At 42.6% G+C, this 18907-nt stretch overlaps 1 protein-coding gene across 6 annotated transcripts in view; it reads left to right on the top strand.

The window, feature by feature from the left end:
* The window catches only part of B73 (molybdopterin biosynthesis CNX1 protein / molybdenum cofactor biosynthesis enzyme CNX1 (CNX1)), a 247031-nt gene that overhangs the window by 85371 nt on the left and 142753 nt on the right, over positions 1-18907 (top strand). For all 6 annotated transcript variants that reach the window (XR_015690856.1, XR_015690858.1, XR_015690857.1 and 3 more), the window contains exon 3: positions 14044-14168. Coding sequence is in view for 2 of the 6 variants with exons in the window: in XM_087677661.1 (XP_087533787.1) it covers positions 14044-14168 (125 nt within the window). In the remaining 4 variants the exon portion in view is untranslated. The remainder of the gene's footprint in view (positions 1-14043; positions 14169-18907) is intronic.

Here is an 18907-nt window from a genome sequence, read left to right as displayed (position 1 = left end):
CCCACTTATTCCATAGAGCGGACACCACTATCTGGCAGAGCGCTCTAGCAATAACCACATGTAAGCAAAGTGAGATGAAGAAGGCTTCTTCAACTCCAGTGTGCTATACTCACGATACATTGCCAACACCTTTATCTTTACCGTGAAGAAGGTGATAATTGATGTAGCTTTGCGGACCATCCTCTTCACCCACTTGAGCTTCCCAATGTTCTCCATGAGTAAGTCCAAACAATGACTTGCACGTGGAGTCCACACAATCGTGGGAAACTCGGCCTCAAGCAAATGGCCCATGCACCGACAATTCGATGCATTGTCGGTAACAACTTGCACCACATTCAAGGGGCCACTACAACTACAATTTACAAATTACAAGTATACTAACGATACTCAGAGGTTAGAGAGAGAAAGAGAGAGTTGAGTCTTTCAAGATTCAAGAATGAAGAGAGATGGGGGTTGGGGGCCTTGGGGCCCAGGGGAAAAGAGAGAATCCAGATAGATATTAGAGAGAAATTAGAATAGGGAGATAGATAGTAATGCATAAATCAATTATCATAATGAAAGAAAGTGAAACAAATTTAAAAGGCAGTGTATACCTCAATGATAGCTTGTCGAATGTGGCGGTAGATGAATGCACCCATCGTTTTCCTCCCCCTCTTGTCGGTATCTACGACCTGCAAAAAGTAAGTGCCGAGTGGACATGAGACGAGTATGTTGATGATGCCCCATTTCTTACGATCACTCGATCCATCGGTGAGAATGGAGCAACCATATTTTATCCATGGAGCCTAGATCGGATCAAGGGCTCCTTCAATCCTCTCCTTCTTTTCATCAATCTTTTTCGTCCTCATGTCGTTGTATGTGACACCGGTCCATCCTTCACATGGATCCACATTGGCAATGAATTTTATAATCTTCTTCCATTGCTCTTGCTTTAGGACATTGAATGCAAGATTGCACTCAATCACCGTGCGTGCAATTTCAATGTCCACAAGTTGTTGCCTTTCTCTAAGAAAGACAACCGATCCACACACATGACCGAGAGCTTGAGAGAGAGGATTGTCTCTCTCTGGCACCGCATGAGCCTCCACTCTTTGTCTTTTATCGGAGCTGGATGCGGATGTGGAGCCCCCACCACCAATGGTAGAGGTCTCTCTCGCATCGGTTAAAGATACGCCCACATTCGATGCTTCCTTGTTAGTAGGCATAGGAGTTGGTGCCGATAAGTCACTTCCTCCTCCTCTTTGGATCCCCCTCTCATATTGGCAAGAATTTCCTCCGCGATGTTTTGAGGGATCTCCTTGCATGGAGCAACTTGGCCCCCTGTCTTGGAAAGATGTTGGAGAAGCTGAGTTGCACCAGTTGTATAGCGCTTGCCACAATAGTTGCATAACCAATGGTGGGAGTTGGACTTCTTTGTGTCTCTCTCCACATGGATCGCTTGCGAATTGAAGGCCTTGTGCTTCTCATGAGTCATGGTGCCGATGACGGATAAAGAGGCCCGGAGAGAGAGAGAGAGAGAGAGAGAGAGAGAGAGAGAGAGAGAGAGAGAGAGAGATGCTTGAGTCTCAACTCTTGAAACTTGAGTCTTGAAAATTGAAAGAGAGGGAGACTCGAGAGGCCCAAGGTGTGGGGTAAAGTTAAAAGAGCAAGAGTAAGAGAGAGGGTATGGGAGATGAGAATGGCAAATCTTTTGATAGGATGTGGGATAGAAGGGATGGGAGATGAGATTTGAGAATGGCAAAAGCTTTGATAGGGTGCAGGAAAGATGGGATGGGAGATGAGAATGACAAATCACAAGTCCATTGAAGAAGGGAGGAAGATGAGAATGGTAAATTGATAGATGACGGAGAGACAGATCCACCAAAAACGATGATAGCACGAGTATCCTTCTTCTCCCAACCACGCCTAGATAAGTGCTGGCCCACTACCCGGATTCCTTTGCCAGCCGTCAACTTCTTGAAGTCCTACTATTCATGGACTCCCTTACTCTCTAGGCTCCCCTTAACCCCGTTCGGGCGCCCAAGAGCCCTGACGGTCATTCTCGTGCATGTTCCCCTAGATTTACCTTAATGTGACATTAAATGTCTCTTTTAATGTCACATTCCATATTTATGACCTTAATGTGACATTAAAAATCACTTTTAATGTCACATTAATGTCACATTTCCTTCCCCTTAAGAATCGGTTTCGTCCTCGAAAACGATACTTAGAAGGTCTAACTGTAAATCGAGAAACCTTTTCTTTAAAGTACTTACTCGCTCCCATGTTGAGCTTTCTTCTGAACAATCTTTCCACTTAACCAAACATTCTTGATAAATAGTATTCCTCGTTCGCCTATTACGAACATTTAATATTTTTTCTAGTTCATGTGGATTAGATTGGTCATAGAATAACTCCTCAATATCATCATTTAAAATTAGATTATCCAAATCACCTAGCTTTTTCCTTAATTTGCTTACATGAAAAACTGGATGTATTTTACTACCAGCAGGTAGTTGGAGCTTGTAAGCCAATTCTCCCACCCTTTTAAGTATTATGAAAGGACCACAATACCTTGGTGAAAGCTTTGGACAATGTCCCTTTTTCATAGTTTTAGTTTGTTCAGGCACCTTAAGATAGACCAATTCTCCTTCTTTAAAAGAGATGTCTCTTCGGTGAGGATCTGCATATGCTCTAGCTCGATTTTGAGCTTTTTAAATATTTTCTTGAGCAAATTTTAACATACTATTCATATCCTCCAAAAAATCTTTAGTTGCTTGAACCTTTTCCTTATGCAGTCCTACTGCAAAAGGAGCTCTGGGCTGAAACCCATACATTAACATAAATGGACTATATCCAGTGGAAGAGTGCTTGGCACTGTTATATGCAAACTCTGCTATCGGTAAATACTCTTCCCAATTAGTTTTCCTTTTACTTACATATGCCCTAAGCATATCTTCAAGAATTTGGTTAACCCTTTCAGTTTGCCCATCTGTTTGCGGGTGATCCGCCGTACTCATGCTAAGTTTAGTATCCAATTTCCTAAATACCGCACGCCAAAAATGGCTATCAAATTTTCTATCCCGATTAGAAACTATATTTGCCGGAAGGCCATACAATCGGTATATGTTCTCTACGAACAATCTAGCCAATTCTGGTGTTTTAACATCAGTTGAAGTTGGAATGAACCTAGCCATTTTGGTTAACCTATCCACAATCACCCACACAGAGTCGTGCCCCCTCTGTGTTCTAGGTAGAGCAACAATAAAGTCCATGGAGATACTCTCCCATTTTCCCGAAGGAATTTCTAATGGATGGAGAAGTCCTCCCATTTTTAATTTTTCAGCTTTATTAACCTGGCATTTATTACATTTGACCACATAGTCAAGGACGTCCTTATTCATTCCAGGCCAATAGAACTGCCTTTTAATAAGACTATAAGTCTTATTAACTCCTGGATGTCCCGCACTAGGGGTATCATGACACTCAAAGAGTATCTGGCGCCTTATTTCTATATCTTTTGGGACACATACCCTATCCTTGTAGAGTAAATAACCATTATCAATGGTAAAATTCTTCCACTTGAATCCAGTTTGAGCAACCCCTGATGCTCCATTTCCTTGTTGAACATCCTCAGATATTCCTTCCTCAGTAGAAGCACTTTCAGTTGGATCCCCATTTTTTATTGCTTCCCATATGTTGGAATATGCCGGATCAACTTGGCATTTCCCTTTTAAAGATTCAAGCAAGTTGGAAGTGAACTGAGTAAAACTCAATTCATTAATGATGGGCATTCTGCTGAGTGCATCAGCTACTATATTATACTTTCCCTTTCTATATCTTATCTCATAGTTGAACTCTTGGAGGAGTTCGGCCCATCTGGCTTTACGCCCGTGTAAATCTGGTTGATCATTAAGCCACTTAATGCTTTCATGATCCGATAAAATCAAAAGTTTGGCACCATACAAATAGTGCCTGCATTTCTTCATTGCATGTACTATTGCATATAGCTCCCTCTTATAAACAGAATAATTCTGTTTTGCACGATCTAATTTCTTGCTTTCAAAAGCAACTGGTCGACCTTCTTGTAATAAGACCGCGCCGATTGCCTTATCACTGGCATCAGCTTCAACCACAAATGGTTTGTTGGGATCCACTATTAATAATACTGGAGCTGTAGCAATAGCTACCTTAAGTTTTTGAAAACTTTCATTTTGATCTGTTCCCCAATTAAAACTTTTCCCTTTCCCTTTAAGTTGGTCTGTCATTGGAACAGCTATTTTGGCATAATCTCGAATGAATCTACGATAAAATCTAGATAAACCTAGGAAGATCTGCAGCTCTTCCAGGTTCCTTGGAGGTGGCCATTCAATAATTGCCCTTACTTTTTCTGGATCCATGTTGATTCCCTCTTTCGAGATTATATGCCCTAGATATTTGACCTCTTGTGCAAAGAATTCACATTTAGTTTTCTTCGCATAAAGGGAATGTGTTCTTAACAGGTGAAATACTAATTGTAAGTGTTCCAAATGTTCTTCTCTTGATTTACTAAAGATCAAGATATCATCCAAGAAGACTACTACAAAATGTCCTAGATAGGGCCGTAAAACATTATTCATCAGCTTCATAAAGGTAGCTGGTGCATTAGTGAGGCCAAAAGGCATCACCAAAAAATCATAATGCCCGTATCTAGTACGAAATGCCGTCTTGGAAACATCTTGTGCCTTAATTCTTATTTGGTGATAGCCTGATCTTAAATCTATCTTTGTGAAGAATTTTGCCCCTTACAATTGATCAAAAAGATCTTCCATTCTGGGCATAGGAAATTTATTCTTCACCGTTATTTTATTAAGTGCTCTATAGTCAACACAAAGTCGCATAGAACCATCTTTTTTCTTTACCAATAAAATTGGTGAAGCCCAAGGTGAATTACTAGGTTGAATAAACCCTTTATCCAGGTAATCCTTAATTTGTCTTTCAACTTCTTGATGCTGTGTTTCACTTAACCTATACGGTGGTTTTGAAATTGGGTGTGTATCCTTATTTATATCAATTGGGTGATTTATATCACTCCTATCTGGTGGAAGGCCACTTGGTAAATCAGAAGGAAACACATCTTTAAAATCATCTAACAAACTATTCAATTCATTATTAACATTCAATTCACAAATATAAGAAAATTGTTGCTTAATATTACAGAAAGTAAAAGTATTCTGTACAGGAAGAGACCATAGCATATATACCTCACAAATTTCCTTCTTTATTAACTTCTGAACTTCAGTAGAACACAGCAAAGGATTATCAGATACTTCATGTTCACCTTGAATAACAAAAGTCTTACCATCCCTTTCAAATTCCAGTGTATTATGGTGATAGCTACGTTTTAAGGATGGTTCCAATCCCCATAGCCACTCCCTCCCTAGAGCAATATCAGCTCTTTCCATGTTCATTATTTGGAAATCAAGCTTATCTTTATATCCTTGAATCTCAATTTCCAAATTGGATACCATTGTATCCCATATTTTATTGTCTTGGCCTTGCATCATACGAACAACATATTGATGCTCACTGTTTTGTTGGGGAAGTTTCAATTTTTTGACAAGTGCATAATTTATAAAATTATGTGTGGCAGAGTCATCAACCATGACTCTAACCCGTTTTCCAGCTATCAATCCATGTACTCTAAGTAAATCATATGGCCCAAAAGTAGGTTGCCACATAGAAGTTGACATACAATACTTATGTTGTACATCCATGTGCAAGACCTCTAAAGATTTATACTTTTCATGGCCCTTTAATTCTAAGGTCTGCACTACATGGATTTGTTTTTCTTTTCCCTTGCCCTTGTCATTTCCTTTATCTTCCCCCTTTTTCTTTTGAGGGCAATTCCAAGCAGTATGGTTAGGGGATAGGCAATTAAAACACAATTTTTCTTTTTTGGCCTTATCAAAGTCATCAGGACTTAACTTTGGCCTCATATATGGTTTCTTTTCAAAAGGTTGTTTTTTACCCTTGAAAAATGGCATTTTTCTTTTAAATTTGCCCACGAATTTTGAGGTTTCCAATTCCTTAGACTTGGGCTCCGTATCAGTGAGACTAGTGAGTGTAGCTGGACGTGTAGTATCTTCATAGATTAATGCAAATTTAATTGCCTCTTCCAGCGTCTTAGGTAAACTCCGTTTTACTTCCTTTTTACAGGCTTTATCCAGTCCCCTAATGAATCCTCTTGTTTTTTGGAATTCATTAATTCCTTCCAGTTTGAGGATTATCTCACGATATTCCTCCAGATATGTCAGCAGGGGTCGTCCCTTTTGTCTGACATAATCCTAATCTTCCCAATTTCTTTCCATTTCATTTTCAGGAAGAAATTCTTTCAAAAAGACGGATTCAAATTGAGCCCAAGTTTCAGGTATTTTATTCGCCTCCTTTAAAGTTCGCCACCACTTATATGCTTTGGGCCCCAAAGTTAAACTAGCCTCCAGTGCTTGGAGATGTGGTGGGGTATTTTTTAATTTATGTAAATCTTCCCATTTTTGGAGGAAATTAAAGATTGTGTCCTTATTCCTATCTTTTTCCTCCCCGTAAAATTGAGGTGGTTTCATATCCTTTAAAACTGGATTATCCCTCAATTTATGGTAAGTGTGGGGTTCCTTAGGATCTTGCATAGTCACATCTAAATCTTTCGATGAAGATGGGACATCCGAGGTTTCTATCTTATTTTTATCTCTTTCCAACAATAAAGTTAATTGAGATTTTATTTCAGTAAGTGTTTGGGTTAAAAATTCCATTTGAACCCCCTGAGTTTGCACACGAGCAGTAAGATCATCGAATTGCTCTCGCGTGGCAAAAAATTCTTCCCATTGTTCTTCTTGTATGTCTGGTTCATGGGGATCTACCATAGGTTGATCCTCGGAACTAGAACTTTCCATTGCCCTTTCTTTCCCTTTTTCTGCCATTAATACACTGGAATTGGAAAGCAAAAATAAGAAATTTGCATACAAGATAAAGTACTTCCCTGATTTTTAATGGCAGGCTGTGGTTGCTGGTTTGGAAAGAAATCCGAAGAGTAAGAAACAGATTGTATCTTCCCGGATTAGAACAGTGAAGTAATCATGCTGGAAATTCAATTTCCTGACTTCAGTCGTATTTGACATTCTTCTGTCCCTCTCACAGCAGTCGCAGTCATATCCGTCTCAGGAGCAGTCGCATTTACCCGTCAGCAGTAATCGTGACAGAATCACGTTTTTTTTATGATCCACGTCTAGTACTGGCGACTCCACGCCTGATCTGGTCCTCGCGACCCACGGATTTATTTTTCTTTTCTCTGCCCGTAACGTAACGGGTCACATTAATGTGACGTGGCGCTGCGCTTCTCCGTTTCGCTTTTCTTCACGGCGCCTGGTAGACGTGATGTGACGTGGCGTTTCTCCCTCTCGTTTTTCTTCACGGCCCGTCCCGTCGCGTTTTCACTGCGCCAGGTACTCATTCGACTTCACAAAAGACTGACGGCCTGACTGGCGACTGACAACCTGACGGATTTCTGATAATAGGCGAACGATTAACGATCTGAGACATAGGCTCTGATACCAATGATAGATGACGGAGAGACAGATCCACCAAAAACGATGATAGCACGAGTATCCTTCTCCTCCCAACCACGCCTAGATAAGTGCTGGCCCACTACCCGGATTCCTTTGCCAGCCGTCAACTTCCTGAAGTCCTACTATTCCTGGACTCCCTTACTCTCTAGGCTCCCCTTAACCCCGTTCGGGCGCCCAAGAGCCCGGACGGTCATTCTCGTGCATGTTCCCCTAGATTTACCTTAATGTGACATTAAATGTCTCTTTTAATGTCACATTCCATATTTATGACCTTAATGTGACATTAAAAATCACTTTTAATGTCACATTAATGTCACATAAATGCTTGCTGAATTGGTGTGGAAGCATGGAGGAGAGGAGCGCCTTTTGTAGATGAGAGAAGGGTCAAAGTTCAAATAGTCAAAGAGGGTTGCTAGCTAGATGAAATCCAAGGAGGGCCGAGCGTGCATAGCTGGAAAAGGGGGTGGGATGAGGTATCCAAGGCTCCCCCCCCCCCGAAAGTGCCATGTAGGCATGCAAAACGTGATGTATTAAAGGCAGGCGGAATGCGCGACTCAGGACATGGAACGCAGGACACACATATGAGGTGGCCAGAAAGGGCCTATTTCGATGTACGAATCCACACGGACCGTACGGATCGGACGGTATGAATAGTACCATAGACGTACGGAGACAACTATGCTTGAATGTATCAACATTCACCTACACAACGTACATAAGATTGTAAATGCTAAAGTATAAATTGTAAAGTAGGAAATTTAAAGTTTCAAAGGAGAAATTTTAAATTTTATGGTTCAGTGTTTAGATGCTTTGGACTACCCATGCTCATCATAGCCATCATCACGTGTAAGTTAGTGTAGCAATAGACTAGCTACTCTAATTTTTGTGTGCTAAGCCGATTGCAAATCTTCATGTGAATGAGAGAACGGGAGCTCCAATTTCTCTCACATGTACCCAAAGAGCAATCTTGAGCAAGGACTCCCATGGCCAAGGGCTGAAATGTTTTTAGTGTGTATCCAAATTTTTGCCACCTAAATAGAGGCTCACAAGTGACTCTCTCCATCAACAAGTGGGAGAAGCAAAAGCCATATGCTCTCTTTGATCTGGATAGCATCCTAGCTTCTCCAACAGTGCATTGTGGTCATCCACAAGGAGTACACGAGTCAAATAAGCAAGTTAGTCCAAATGGAACTCTCTATCCTCTTGGACTGCGAGCAACTTGAAGGCCAAATATACCAATGCTGCAAAACCATGGATGGACTTATGCATCCATGCCCATCTCCTCTCTGCTATCTCTAAAACATGTGCACGTTGTGTCTCTATGATCACTGTACAAGCACGTGCCTCCACCAATGCCGCTCTAAAGAAGTGAACGAGAAGGCTCATAGTGGACCCCTCGCAATCACTCATTCATGCCTATCTCATCTCTCCTATCTCTAGAATATGTGCATGCTATGTCTCTGTGATTATTGTACAGTTATGTGCCGCCACCAATATTGCTCTAAAGATGTGAAGGAGAAGACCCATGGTGGACCTCTCGCAATCACTTATGTAACACCCTATAGAAGGGAGTCACAACAATGACAATGGTAGGACTTTTTGCTGAAATTGCTCATTGAGGCACAAGCATTGCATGGCTTTGGCCTCCTTTGTCTCATGCTCATTCCACTCATTTAGAGTGGATACCACCATTGTCTCAGGACGGACGACACCTCATAAAGGCGCTCAGTAATGATTGCATGCAAGCAAAGCGAGTTGAAGAAGGCTTCTTCAGCTCGAGTGTGCTATGCTCATGATACATTGCAGACACCTTCACCTTTACTGTGAAGAAGATGACAACTAATGTGGCTTTGTGGACCACCTTCTTCATCCACTTGAGCTTCTCACCGATGTTCTCCATGAGTAAGTCTAAACAATGACTTACATATGCAGTCCATACAATTGTGGGGAAGTCGGCCTCAAGCAAACTGCCCATGTGCCGATAACTTATATGTGGAGTCCACACATATGTGGGAAACTCAGCCTCAAGCAAATGGCCCATGTGCCGATAATTTGATGCGTTGTCGGTAACAATTCGCACCACATTTGATGGGCTCACCTACAACCACAAATTACAATACACACACACACACAGAGAGAGAGAGAGAGAGAGAGAGAGAGAGAGAGAGAGAGAGAGAGAGAGTTTAGCCTTGAAAGATTCATTTTTCAAGAATCAAGAGAGATAGAGGCTTGGGGAGAAGAGAGAATCTAGATAGATATTAGTGAGAATAGGGAGATAGATAATTATGAATAATGAAAGAAACAAATTTAAAAGACCATGTATACCTCAATGATAACTTGCCAAATGTGGTGATAGATGAAGGTGCCCATTATTTTCCTCCCCCTCTTACCGGTGTCTACGACGTGCAAAAAGTAAGTGCCAAGTGAATGTGAGAGGAGTATATTGATGATACCCCGTTTCTTACGATCACTCTATTCGTCGTCCCGGCGGCTCGAATAGGATCAAGGGCTCTATTAACCCTCTCATTCTCTTCATCAATCTTTTTTGTCCTCATGTCATTGTATGTTACGTCAGGTCTATCCTTCTCATGGACCCCACATTGACAATGGCTTTTACAATCTTCTTCCATTGCTCTTGCTTTAGGACATTGAATCCAAGATTGCACTCAATCTCCATGCGTGCAATTTATCTATTAGCAAGTCATTGCCTTTCTCTAAGAAAGGCAATTCATCTATGCACATGACGGGGAGCTTGAGAGAGAGAGGATTGCCTCTTTGGTGTTGCATGAGGCTCCACTCTTTGTCTTTTGCCGGAGCCAGTTGCAGATGTGGAGTCCCTACCACCAATGGTGAAAGTCTCGGTTGAAGATACGCCCACATTCGGTGCTTCCTCATTAGTATGCATAGGTGTTGGTGCCAATACACGACTTCCTTATTCTCTAGTAGATCCCCCTCTCATCTTGGTGAGAATCTTATCCACGATGTTTTTAGGGATTTCCTTGCATGGAGCAACTTGGCCCCCCCCGCCCCGGCCCAAATCTTGAAAAAATGTTGGAGAAGTTGGGTTGCACCACTTATGTAGCGCTTTTCACAATACTTGCACATCCATTGTTGGGAGTTGGACGTCTTTGTGTCCCTCCCCACATGGATGGCATGCAAATTGAAGGCCTCGTGCTTCTCTCGAGTCATGATGCCGATGCAGAGGCAAAGTCACGAGTGGGAGAGAGGCTTGAGAGAGAGAGGCCCAAGGGATAGTAAAGAGGGTTGGGCCTTGAGCCTTGAGCCTTGAGAAAGAGAGGGAGGGTGAGAGGCTTGAAAGTTAGAGAGAGAGGGGGTCGGAATCAGGATATGCTTGAATCTTGATAGATAGATAGCTTGCTTGAAGAGAGAGTGGCTTGAACAATGAGAATGCTTGTTGATTTGGTATGGTAGGATGGAGGGGAGGAGTACCTTTTATAGGTTAGACTCTAGAGAAGAGAGTGGAAGAAGAGGGATCCAAGGTGGAGGAAGAGAGAAGGCTCAAGAGTGTGAAAAAGAGCATCCAAGGCTAGAGCATGGGATCCAAGGTTGCTGGGATGGCAATGGTGATCCAATGGCCCAACCTTCCAAGTGGCAAGTGGCAATGGGCTGGCAAATGTGCCATGTGGGCAGAAACGGGACCAAAACGCGGGCAAAAACGGGACAGTCATGTGCAGAATTGACTTTGATCAGATGTGGAACACGCAAGACACAGTGGCCCAAAAGCGGTAGTTTTTTCATAAGAAAACATAGGATTCGTGCCGTACCATACCCCATATGGTTCATATGGAACGGATAGGTTCGTACTACGTACGAGGGCAACTATGGATGACCCCTCTTTCTTAGAAGGCTGAAAAATAGTACAGTCTTGGTATCTGCGGTAGCCATCTAAAACATCCTCATTGTCCTAGTTTGGAAAGGATTTCTGGTTGTGTTGAACATATTCACCCAACAATGTATTGGCAATTTCCAAGAGATGTTCCAAGTCCAAGTCTTGGGACTCCTCAACAGCCTAGGTCACTTGTGCTTAAGAACGAGCAGAGTCCACTGCAGCGGACACATGTTTATTGCGATTAACAGGGGGTTTGCATATTAGAACCGGGCTGAACCTCGGAATAGGGGGCAACCATCTCGGCACAAGTAACCATTTCTTCCTGCTCTGCATCATTTGAATCACAGGCTCCAAGTCATCTACTGCTCAGTCTATGAAGGCCATGTTCAGCTCTGACATGGTGTGACACCTAGGTATTCAGCTGCTGTCTGTTGTTGAACCTCTCCTGCCTGCTGGAACACAGCAGCCTGCACACACACACACACACACACACTCTCTCTCTCTCTCTCTCTCTCTCTCTCTCTCTCTCTCTCTCTCCCCCCCCCGGCTGTGTCATGCAGCCTGCCCTGCAGGCTGCAGGAATGGGCGGCAGAAGGCTGAGGCACAGGCTGGTGGCGCAGAGGATGTAGGCTCACAGGGGTGCAGGTCAAGTAGGGCAGGAAATGCCTGATGCAGACAGAGCAGTCTTCATTTCTCTCTTTTTCTGTGCCACAGCCTGCCCTGCGTGCTGCAGGAACAGGCGGCAGAGGAGGCTGAGGTGCAAGCTGGTAGTGCACAGGTGTCAGTTCCACAGGAGTGCAGGTCACACAGGGCAGGTAGGAAATGCCTGGTGCAGAGGAGCAGGGTTTGATTCTCTCGCTGCCTCTCTCTTGCTTCTTCTGAAGCTGCATGGGCCCTACGTGCAGGATGGGTGGGATAAAGTAATGGGTCAAGCAGAGGTGATGCGCAGGGGGGGGCAGATGAGGTATCATGGTCAGGTCACATTACAGTTGGTGCTGCCATCTCTGTCTTGAGAGCTCTCTCTCTCTCTCTCCTCACCTCCATGTAGTTCCATCTGCCATAGCTTGCTGGTCACACGTGAGCTCCATACCCAACAGGAACAATGCCAACTAGACCACCTATATCGCGAGACTTGTCATCCATATAGAATGGGATAAAGTAATGGGTCAAGCAGAGGTGATGCGCAGGGGGGGGCAGATGAGGTATCATGGTCAGGTCACATTACAGTTGGTGCTGCCATCTCTGTCTTGAGAGCTCTCTCTCTCTCTCTCCTCACCTCCATGTAGTTCCATCTGCCATAGCTTGCTGGTCACACGTGAGCTCCATACCCAACAGGAACAATGCCAACTAGACCACCTATATCGCGAGACTTGTCATCCATGTAGAATTTGTCATCTTGGAGAAAATTTGGGTCTTGCCATCCCCTTGCTCCTAAGAAAACTTAAGGTAGCCCATGGTTTGGCAAACTTCACTGTGAACCATAATTGGGTCTGGATATGTATGTTTGAGTTAACCATATGTCTAGGAAAATATATACTCCATATGTAAAATCATACATGAATTTCTTTTTGGGTCGGACTTGAAGAGTTTCGAGCCTGGACTCTTTTATGATTCATGAATCTTCACTTTGAACTTTGCAATTATGATAAGTTTTGGTGAATAATATTAGGTTAAAGTTTAATGTATATACTCTATATTTACTGGTAAAATCAGGCTCACATATGATTCAGCCCCAAGGGCTGAGCCATACTCTAATCATACTTCTGTATCAATGTGTTTCCAGAAGGGAAACATATGGGAAAACCTATGCTGTGAACCAGGGTTTGTGTCTACTGATGTAGTAAATGAACTCCCATGCTGCCTGCTTCCTCCTTCAATGATATCAATGCATCTTCCCCTCTTGTCCTCCAAAGTCTCCAAACATGGTTGTCTGCTATCCAATGATCAACTCAAAGTAAAGATTGACTGAGGGTAGTCCAAAATTGCCTCCTATCTTGTTGATCATTTGGGGTGTGAATGGCCAGCATTCCAATGAGTGTATCATCAACCCACAGATATTCAAATGGCCCTCCTTGGGACAAGGGGATGCCCCAATCCTGCATGGCCTGGGTCAATGCTCTCCTACACATATTCTGTCTCCAGTTTGTATCTACGTATACCCTCTGCTGCAGTGCAATAAGTGAAACTCCATCATGGCAATAGCTTCTGACAACAGTGGGATATCATCTCTGTGGAGAGATCATGTGCCTTTATCATGAGAAAATCTGTTGGTCCTCCCAATAGTGCTCTTTCATGAGGCTCAGTTGGAGGACTCTCACGAGGCTCAGTGTAATGCCTCAAGTAGTAATAAGAAACATGTGCATTTTCAGAAGCTCTTCATCATGAAAAGTTTAATGGAAAGTTCAGTTTTGGGCATATGGGCAGGACACATATTGTTGAATCCTTTTTTGGTGTGCAAAGAGGCGATTTGTACATGATGTGTCTCTCCTCTTTGTAGGCATGAAACATGTCATGGTATTTTTGCTGCTTGCACTTGAAACCTCTTTCTGTCTCAGCTGTTATCTGTTTAATGAATCAATGTTCGTGCAATTGGTTTTCTTTTCTTGTGTACAGGACCAGTGCCTGAGGGTGCAGATGCAGTGGTACAAGTGGAGAATACTGAGGAGATTGAATCAATGCCAGGAAAGAAAGTTCGCATTTTAAAAGAGGCATCCAAGGGCCAGGATATCCGTCCAGTGGTTTGTCATTTAATGTGACTCACATCTGTGTTTAAAAAATAGGTGCTAAAAGATGGTACAATGGAACTTTCCATAGATAATAGAAACAGATGAACCCCAGGGTACTGATAGCAAGTTGTTTAATGCTGAACATAACAAATTTCGTGCAGCTACTGATGAATGAGAGAAAAGTTCGTACATTTAACATGTTGAAGTGGAACAGCATGTCATTTTTAGATCTGGAGCCCTGTGTGGCTTGAAAGGCCTAGATTGTCGAGGACTTGGACAATAAGCACAGTTAAGTAGCGTTTGTGTGGATCCTGTATGGTGGAGATTGTGTTTGATAAAGAACCTTACCACAAAGGGTCATTAACAGGTTTGGTGAACTCTTAGGAAACTTCAAGAATTTGTATAAGGGCTAAGGATTGTGGGCAGTCTGTGCTGCTAATTGATTAGGCTCAGAGCTATTTGGATTATTCTGAATAATCAGAAAGAAATCTACTTTGTTACATTATGTTCATACATAGCTTTCAAGTCGTATTTTTGTACATGTTTAAATTTTCATTTCTCTGCTCCTTTTGAACAGTCAAGACACTCTGCTCTTTTTTCCGCCCCCCTTTGTTTTTGTTTTTCATGTTAACCATGGTATCCAGGATGGAATCATTGCATTCAGTGAGGCAGTAGAGTAAGTACAGTATTGTGTACAGGATTTGATCTTGTTGTCAAATAGCTAATGCAACAAATTTGGAGTACTTCCTCATGGGTTGTAGCGATAATGGTTTTCAAGAAGCAGCATTCTTCCTTCTTGGCCATATCCTTGCAGCAGTCAGTCCACTGAGGTTTACCTTATTGTCTCAACTTCATAAAAGGTCTGGCTTTTGAAGGATGTAAGAAACTAGAACAATTTCTAAGTGATTCTTTCTCATGAAAGATTCCTACCTTGAGTATTGGTTGACTGCTCATGTTCAGGATCTGTTGAGAACTGATGATACTCTCCACCCTTGCTGTTCCTTGCATCATCCCATTCTACCTTCAGCATCACACAGCCTGGACCACCTCTTCAAGTGTCCTTGACCTCCTATGTGACTCTACTGTTGTCCCCTGCCTCAAGTCTTCACCCTTGTTCTGGCATCTATTGGAACCTTCACTACTGCTTCTTGTATTACATCTATCACATTAGTGGATGTTTATTGTATCTATTACTGCATCTTCATCATTATTGTGCATTTCCCTTTACCATATAGACCTGATCATTCATTTGTTATTGGCGTTTGTTCGTTCTTTACACACTTGATAAGCCCAATTATTCTCATATGGTATTAGAGCGAGGTGCTCACTTGTCCATCTCATCACCCCGAAAGAAAAAGTCATGGAGAGGCTCACTCTTCATTGTTGGAGAGATTCTCATCACTATGGGAGTATGAAATTGGTGTATTGGACCTTCCCTTATTTGCTCATTATGAGGACATTAGCTAGACAAGCATCGTACCTCCTCTCACCCCCAACTTACCATATGAGCAGGCCTATATCTCCTATAGCTGGACCTACAAGGCCTACTCTGCATACTTCTCCATTTTGTTCGGCCTAACCTCTTTCATTAGGATGCTAGGAGGGGCACTTCAGTTGATGCAACCAATGGGCAAGTGTTTGGAGTTCTTAGCTAGGGAAGGATAGACTGCTTTTGGAATGACTGGTAGTTTGACATCTTGATATTAGCCAAGTGTGCAGGCCACATCCTTCCTTGTTACTCCTTGTTGGTACATGCTATATGATTTGATGCATCATATTCTCAAATCTTATGACAGCCACGCTCTTCTCATCGTTGTGTGCTATCAACAACACCATCTTTCTTGTCTGTACTTCACCCTCAACCAACCTCCTGCATTGAGGAGTTCTACCTCTGTATGTCACATTTCAAGTCAATTACCAAGTGCTTCTACTTTATCTAATGGTGCTCAGTTGCTGGGAGCTCCACCAATGCACAGTGCACCCTTGTTTATGATCAATCAGCCATATTGTGGAGAATTGCCTTCCTGTTGCGGAATATAGTCACTTGTTGCCGAGTATAGCACTACTAGCCCACCAAAGCCAATTGATGATCAGGTCACATTATTTCTTAATAAGCCGGCTGCAAAATACTGTAATTCATGTATCTAAATACTGCCTTGCCCATATTGCTGACCTTGTAGAAGTTTGAGTGTCAACTCCTTGCTTGACCAGGTCCACAATAAAAGTTCCTCTCCCCTCTTCCACTCAAGAGGTGTGTCGAGCTAAAAACGCATGATATACTGATTAGCTCTTTATTATAGCTCCACAACTCAATTATTACCAGCATTTCCTAGAATGTCCAGAAATGGTGGTCCACATGCTCTAATTGCTCCACCTCCCACTACTGCTGTAGTTGGTAATACATGTCCTCCAATGCATAAGAAGCGAAGATGGAGACCAAGCATAGCTACACTACGTGACATAAGGAAATTCTAGAAGAGTGCCAACTTAATTATTCCTAAGGCACCATTCTCTAGGTTGGTGGTGCAAGAAATACTACAAGATCTGCAGTCAAGGCATGATCACAAGTTCTTTTCAAGAAACCAGGCAAGGAATGTGGGGGGATGGTCAAGCCAATCCTTGCTTGCTCTCCAAGAAGCAACTGAAAAGCTACTTGCTTAATCTAATGAGTGACGGTCAACTTTTAGCCATTCATGCCCGATGTATCACTATTAAGCCCATAAATCTGGTTCTTGTTTTTGTAGGATTCACAATAACAAGGTATCTGTTTCCCATAAGCCAAACCCTAATTTGGGAGGATCCACTCATCTATAAATAGACAAGCTACTTGGGATTGGCTATCCTATTGGAGAAAATGTGAGAGAGTATAAGGCTACTCTTTCTTCTCCTCTATCTACTCTCATGTCAACGCTTGCTTTCTATTGTTTCTACTTCCAAGCAAGTTTTTGGTGATAATCAAGAAGAAGAAGGAAATATTCAAAATGTTCATTTGATTCTAAGTTCAAAGAGGACCGGTTTTTATATGTAAATGCGAGAAGAGGTGCTTATAAGAAAAAATCACTAATTCCTTCTATAAGTTTTCCTTCTCTTGTTTTTCCTTCAAGTTTTGTATCTTAAGGTCAATTTTAAGTTCGTCTATCATCATCTCACACATCATCATCTATTTCATCTCCACATCAATTACCAGTTCTACCCATCCCATTCTTCTCTTGCGTTACTTCTCACTCCACATTTACACTTGCATTCACTTCACCACATGTGCAATCTCATACTATAGTGGGGGGTTCTATCAACTTAGGCACATCTTGTCCTCTTAGGACCTCTATGTTTTCACATCTAGGTGGTGTGGATGCACCTATGGGGGAGGCTAGTTCTCCATCTCATGCACTTTTGGGCTTCTCCTTGAATGGAATATCCTCCCAACCACTTTCTTTCTGGAGTGTGGATCAATTGATACCATGGTTTGCCCAGATGGCTATTTCTAGTGGACCTTCTGGTCGTGTTCCAGTGCCCTAGCCAACAGTTGGTTAGGGTTCTTGGGTTCCTGTGCCTCCTCCTTTGGCACCTTATAGAACCCCTCGTCCCCATTCTACCTAGTCATCCTATCCTCGCTATCCCCCTTATCCCTCTTACTAAAAAACTCAAAGTTCTTCCTCCTCATGTGTAAAGTATGCATTCTTTGATAAGATTCGTTTTAATGGGTCAAACTACACGATCTAGTTGAATCTGATGAGACATCTTAGACTCACATAAGTTGTGGGACATTGTATAGGGGCTGAAACCCCAACCAGACCATTGCCTTGCTCCACTTGAGGTTGTTTGTTCTTGGAAGGCAAGAAATGCCTCTACCATCGTGGAGTTAATGCAAGGACTGCTCCTAGAACTGCACTCATAGCTTCAGCATTTTGACCTCACATGATGTGAGTGGTGAGAACACTTGACTTAGCACTATGCAGCTTGGGATAGGACCCATCATATCAATCTCGACCATGAGCTCCGAGAATTTAGTAATTTAGATCAGGATGATCTTAAGGTCAAGTTGATTGAATATGGGCAATTGCTCATGGAGTACTCCAGTACAGGGGCTCCTAAGTCCCTTGATTACCAAGTCACTTTGTTCCTTGATAAGCTTCCAAAGCGATACTCCAATTTATTTAGTAAGTGATTTTATAGTCGTCTATGCCCACATTTTATGAATTCGAGTTTCAACTACTGCATTACAAGAGACATTACAGGATGTGAGCTTGGTCCATATTCACGAATTGCTCCCTGATGATGGGACCACAGAGGTCCACTCTACTCAACCGAGTAGTTCTCCCACAGCTAGGATTGTGGATAGTGGAGCCACTCATCACATGTTCAGGACATTTTTCTCACATGAGCCTTTGCAGTGAGGAATGTCCGATGCAGGAATAACTCCTCAGTCAAGATCTAGGGTCTAGGTTGCCTCAAGTTTGATACTGACAACGGCCTGGATCTTGCTTCATTTGATGATTTTTATTATTTCCCCCAGCTTGGGGTGAATCTTTTATCTGTCCAGTAGCTCTGGCAATGGGGTGAGTGGTTTTTCCATGGCAACCACAATCAAGGTGCTTGATGGCCAGACTGGTTTAGTGATTGCTTGTGATGTGGTACAGTCTATTGGCCTTTATATGATGTCCAAGTTCCTCTCCCAACTGACTAACTGAGAACTCTGAGTTCCATCTGTTTCAGGCCCTAGTCTCCACCAGGGAAGCAATGAATGACGAGTG

This window comes from Lygodium microphyllum, chromosome 5 (genome assembly GCF_053477565.2).
Source record: "Lygodium microphyllum isolate KBCC chromosome 5, Lygodium_microphyllum_v1.1.10, whole genome shotgun sequence".
Lineage (NCBI taxonomy): Eukaryota > Viridiplantae > Streptophyta > Polypodiopsida > Schizaeales > Lygodiaceae > Lygodium > Lygodium microphyllum.
The sequence above is the reverse complement of the archived record's forward strand: the minus strand, read 5'-3'. Positions and strand labels throughout refer to the sequence as shown.